This window comes from Lactuca sativa, chromosome 6 (assembly GCF_002870075.4).
Source record: "Lactuca sativa cultivar Salinas chromosome 6, Lsat_Salinas_v11, whole genome shotgun sequence".
NCBI classification, from domain to species: Eukaryota; Viridiplantae; Streptophyta; class Magnoliopsida; order Asterales; family Asteraceae; genus Lactuca; species Lactuca sativa.
Genome location: NC_056628.2, coordinates 162,446,759 through 162,452,135, shown reverse-complemented (window position 1 = coordinate 162,452,135; position 5,377 = coordinate 162,446,759). Strand labels below are relative to the sequence as shown.

The following is a 5,377-nucleotide window of genomic DNA, read 5'->3' as shown; positions in this document are numbered from 1 at the left end:
AGCAAAATAAAATGAAATTGAAAGAAAGAATGTTATGGTTTTGAAATGAGAAAAAAGAACATTTATAATAGAAATTTTTATTAAAAAAATAGAAATTAATCGAGGAATCATGGGTTCCTCAACCCAGTCACCTGGAGTAATGTTAGTGACTAATGTTCTTAAGAACAAAAGGTTCTACCATCTGATAATAAATTGACGAATTTTTTGACCGAACAGGATTTGAACCAATGCCAGACATATTGTCAACGGATTTATAGTCCACCATGAACCAACAATACCACTAGCCCAAACCCATAAACCCGAACCAACTTCATCCACCTTAAGTCAAGTATGATACATTAACTATTTATTGATTAAAGGTTGTTATAATCTTAAAATCCACGTTATTCATAGAATGTATGTGATATATATTTATGAAATATCTTTTACGTGATGATCAAGAAAATATTATATACCCTATTCCCGTGGATAAATATTAAACAACAACCTCGTTATCTACAAGTTTCGTTCTCTATAGCCTTCCGAGTTCCAAAAACCCTTTATATATCGACTACAAAAACCCTTCTTTCTCCCCAAACATCTCCACATAATCTAACAAGTTTCAACAAGCTCCACCGCTAATACCAGCCTTGTCGCTGTAACCACCGACGTTAGGATAAGACCACCGCAGGAATGGCTACCACCCTAATTCTCAAGCGAAGCACCGCCGCATCTTCTCACTATACCAAGATCTTTAAATCTATTCGCTCCGTCTCCGCTATTCCCTGCGTCCAACGCTCCTTTAACACTAATGCTTCTCAGGTGTCCGCTTATGAAGATTTCCACCGCAGTATCGATGAGGATCGCTCGTCTGGTTCCTCTGGTTTTCGCCGCCGTGACAATGATTTTTTCTCAGGCGAGTTCCATGTTTCAAGTATTGTTTGTCGTTTGACACTCATATTTATTTGTTTTCATACGTATTTGATTTGTGTTTTCTGTATTAACCTTCTGATGTCGTGAGAATTCCTATAATGAAGTTTCGTGTCTCTAATAACTTCCAATTTTCGATTCAGTTTTTCCAGCGAGAAGCTTCAGCGAGATCTTTAACATGATGGACCAATTCATGGACACTCCATTCATCTCCGCCTCTCGCGGAGGAGGATTAGGAGGAAGGCGAGGATGGTATGCAAAGGAAGACGACAACACTATGAATCTCCGATTCGACATGCCAGGTCTGGACAAGGAGAACGTCAAGGTCTCCGTTGAGCAAAACACATTAATTATCAAAGCGGAGGAGGAGAAAGATTCTGAGGATGATGAAGAGGCGCGGCGGAGGTACTCTTCCAGGATTGATCTGCCGACGGATGTGTACATTCTGGATGAAATCAAGGCGGAGATGAAGAATGGTGTGTTGAAAGTTGTGCTTCCGAAGGTGAAAACGGAGGAAAGGAAGGATGTGTTTCAGGTCCAAGTAGAGTGAATACCTTGAAGAAAAGATGTTAAGATAGAGATTGCATTAGATAATTTTGGAGAGATAAATATTTTCTTTGTTTTCAGGATTCTGTTTTTTCTATATTAGTATCTTTTATTTTTTTATATGGATCGGTGATTTTGGATTTATAAAAACCGATATATTTTGCCAAATTCACAGCGAACTGATTTTGCAAAATTTACGTGGAATTAGAGCCGATATTGTCTAAAAAAATCAAACCCTAAACAATGTCGGTAGTTTATATTTTACCATGTGACATGTTATAGCTTTTATTTATCCTTGAGGGACTCTTTTGTAATTTGGGATTATTTGGGCTTTATGAATGCCAGCGTCATATGCTTTTGGGATATCCAGAAGTTGTTTTTCCCATCTCTTGAATATTTCTCTCTATCGCTACCTTTACCCTAACAAGGGTATCAAGGGTATCACAGCAAGGTCGGCCCTATCGGATTCAATCTCGACACGCAGTCAAGAGCTTGATAAATCTATAAAAGATCATCACAAGGCCATTGTAGACATTCATGGCAGATCCAAACTTATATGGGGCCTAGGACGAAAAGAGAAAATGAGCATTTTAAACACAAATATCATAAAGATTAAAAAAAATCATTTAAAGAGAAAATGAGCATTTTAAAGACAAATATCATAAAGATTAAAAAAAATCATTTATTTTTCACTATAAACGCGTACAATTAGTAATAACAAGCAAACCAAATTTTTTATCTTTTGAGTTAGTTTGAGTTTGAACCAACTTTAAGCCTTAAAAATCGTTTAGGTATTAATTCTTTTATATATACACACTACATAGCCTAGAAATTTTGGGCCCCCTAGAGATGTGGGCTATGGGCGGTCGTCTGGGTTGCCTACCGTCTGGACCAGCCCTACAGACATTCAAGCAACCCTGTCAGCCTTGATGAAGCAACATGAACAATCACTAAAACAACAAGAACAACTGCTCAAGCAGACACAAAACAAACTGGGGTTGATATTGAAGCGTGGATCTATAGGTGTGAACACTTTTGCCATAGACGAGACTCCAGATAACATGAAACTACGATACACATACCCGAGGGGCTACGGTCGCGAAACTTCCTTCAGAAGATTATGTGTGGGCCATTTCAGTCGGTTTTCCAATGCGATGTTCAAAGATCTGACAGAAGAAATCGCCTCTCTTACACAAGATGATGACCTCCATGATTACAACACCGCTTTTGACGCTCTCCTAAACAAGGTAACTTTGAGTGAAACCTAAGTTGTTAGCTTATATTTAAAACGTCTAAAACAAGAAATTCAGGGACCTGTGAAAATGTTTAATCCCCGTACCCAACACGAAGCATACGGGCTGGCCAAGATTCAAAACATAAACAACACCGCCTTGGAAAACTAAATGATGTCAGCTAAAGCGGGAGCAACCCACTCAAAAAACAGTAATAAAATGTGTCGAATTACACCTCCCTTTAATGTAACCAAGTTGCCCCTTTTACTGACTCCTAATACCCGACCCATAGGTGCGACTACTACAAAAACGGGGGCTAAGGTTTCAACGCAGCTCACGAGTAAGGAGTTAGAACTTAAACGGGCGAACGAAGAATGTTTTTGGTGCACCGAAAAATTTGTACCAGGTCATAAATGCCAACGTAATCAATTGTTTATCATCAAAGTGGAGGACGAGGACGAGGCAAACTAGGAAGATATGGAAAACAAGGAAGAGTGTAACATCCGGTTTAAAATAAATAAAATTAAATAGATAAATAAATAAACCCTAAAACCTCGAGATGTATTTTATATTTTTATTTTATTTTAACCCTAAATTCATAATAATTTATCAGAGTGTTAGCCATAAGGAGTTAAATGTTATAATTTCGTGGAGCAGGGGTTGTTTGGTAATTAGTGGATTTGATTTGAAAATGAATTATGATGGAGGGACTGAAATGTAAGAAATGGGCTTAATTTTGTAGTTGGAGATGGGACTTAAACGCGTTCCCCTCCACCCTCTTGATACTCAGTTACACACAAAACCCTAACCCTAGAATTGTTCTCTAGCCGCCACCCTTATCACTTCTCATCTCCAGCCGTCGCCATCAACTGTGTCGCCGTTGTGAACCACCGAGCACCACTGCCGCTGCTCCCGCTGCCAAGAATGACGAAGATCAACGCTTAGATGTCATATCAGTGGGCAGTCGGAACCTCTCCCCAGTAATGGCACAACTCGTTCCTCTTCCACCCTCTTCACTTCATCTGTTATTTCATCGAGTCCCGTCGCCGCCGCTTCAAGCGGCTGTCCCAATTGCCATCATTTTCCAACCGTCGCATGCCACCGTGAGTGGGTGGTTGTATGGTGTTCATGTTTCACATGTGTGTGTGTTGATGCTGCAACCCCTCTCTTTTCCATTCTTCTTAAACGTGGCAGTCGTTCGACCACTACTGCCGCAGTCGTTTGACCGCTACTGTCGCCGCCATGTGCCTGTCGCCTTATCGCTCTCCGATCACTGCCTGCCACCACATGGTTGGTTGTGTTTGTGTGTAATTTTGCATGTGTATGTGCATGTTTTATTGTTATGATGTCGTATGAATAGTGCTTGACCAAAAAACTGAAGAAAACACACCACCACCATTGTGAGGTGGTGGCTGTCACATCCTGCCATTGTCTGCCACCATCTTGGTTGCTATGTTGGGCATTTTTGTGTTCTTTTCGGTGATAGTGTGTGTATGTATGATGTATGAACTTTTATGTGTTATTTTTTGTTGGATTTATCACTCGAAGCCGTTACCGTCGTCGTGTGTGGGTGGCTGTCGCCACGGACCGCCGCCGACCACCACTGCTAGAGGTGGTAGTGGATTCTGCTCGACTTATTAAACATTAAATTACCTAAACATCTAATTTTAGTCCGAGTGGCATATGTTTGGGTTGGAAACCCTAATTAGGGTTTAGAAAACCCTAGTTTTGGAGTTTTGTCGAGACCCGCATTAAAACTTTTAATTGAAGTTTAAATTATACTCGGGAATGCCCTATAATTAACTTAGTGCAGTATTGGACTTAATGAACTAAGTCCTTAAGGGTTAAGTGTAGAACACTGACCCTAGTTAAGATTTTATGTGGAAAACCCTAGAGTCGGGGAGCTCTATTTTGAACAATGATCGGGTGCGTATTTGGGCTATTTCTTGGATTATTATTATACCTGAGAATGACTAAGTCAAACCTTAATCGGTCCTACCCTTATGTGATTAAGTCCTTAATGGGTTAAGTGTCTTTACTTAACCCTAATCGTCATTTTATATGGAACCCTAATCGTCATTTAATGTGAAATAGTTATTGTTGCAAGTGACTATGACATATGATCGGGGATTCACTCTAGTATCTTCCTGTAGGTAATTGGACGTGAGTTGAAGCTGTTAGAGTTTTTCGCTGCTATGGTGGCTTCCTACATGCATATTGAGGTGAGTTTCGCCTCACTGTACCTGTGGGTCGAAGGCACTAATGTCGGACCACTAGTTTTGGTAATATGTTAGTAGATGGATGTCTTAGGGACTGTATATATAGTCATGTAGGATAGACTGATGACTCTTGATCTAAGATCTCTTACCTGTTCCTTTTTTGGTTGTAGTTCTAGAGTAGGATCACATGTCTGAGTAACTATCCCACTACTGAGTATATACAACCATGCATTCCTTGGATTGTTGATATTTAGTATGTTGCTATGCTGTAGTGACATGTTAGATCTATGTTCTGGTATGCTACTATGTTGTATTGATCTGTTAGATCTATCTCCTGGTATTAAGTATGTTGCTTTGCTATAATAATCTGTAGAACTATATGTTATTTGTGCTTGTTGGTTGTCATCTGTGGAGTGCCCTTAGGGACTGTATGTAGTCATGTAGGATAGTCTGAGTGTAACGCCCGAAATC

At 39.8% G+C, this 5,377-nt stretch overlaps 1 protein-coding gene across 1 annotated transcript; it reads left to right on the top strand.

Annotated features, from left to right (window-relative positions):
- The first annotated feature begins 512 nt into the window (after positions 1-512).
- On the top strand, positions 513-1,623 carry LOC111904598 (small heat shock protein, chloroplastic). Its single transcript, XM_023900351.2, has 2 exons — positions 513-895; positions 1,053-1,623. Exons 1-2 carry the CDS (start codon positions 673-675, stop codon positions 1,457-1,459), a joined length of 630 nt encoding a protein of 209 aa, XP_023756119.1. The 5' UTR covers positions 513-672; the 3' UTR covers positions 1,460-1,623.
- The last annotated feature ends 3,754 nt before the right edge of the window (positions 1,624-5,377 follow it).

What these genes read in the sequence shown, in the direction of transcription:
- LOC111904598 (XM_023900351.2), top strand. Translation starts at nt 673, where the DNA reads ATGGCTACCACCCTAATTCTCAAGCGAAGCACCGCCGCATCTTCTCAC. An exon ending in TGACAATGATTTTTTCTCAG is followed by an intron (nt 896 to 1,052) that starts GCGAGTTCCATG and finishes TTTTCGATTCAG; the next exon opens with TTTTTCCAGCGAGAAGCTTC.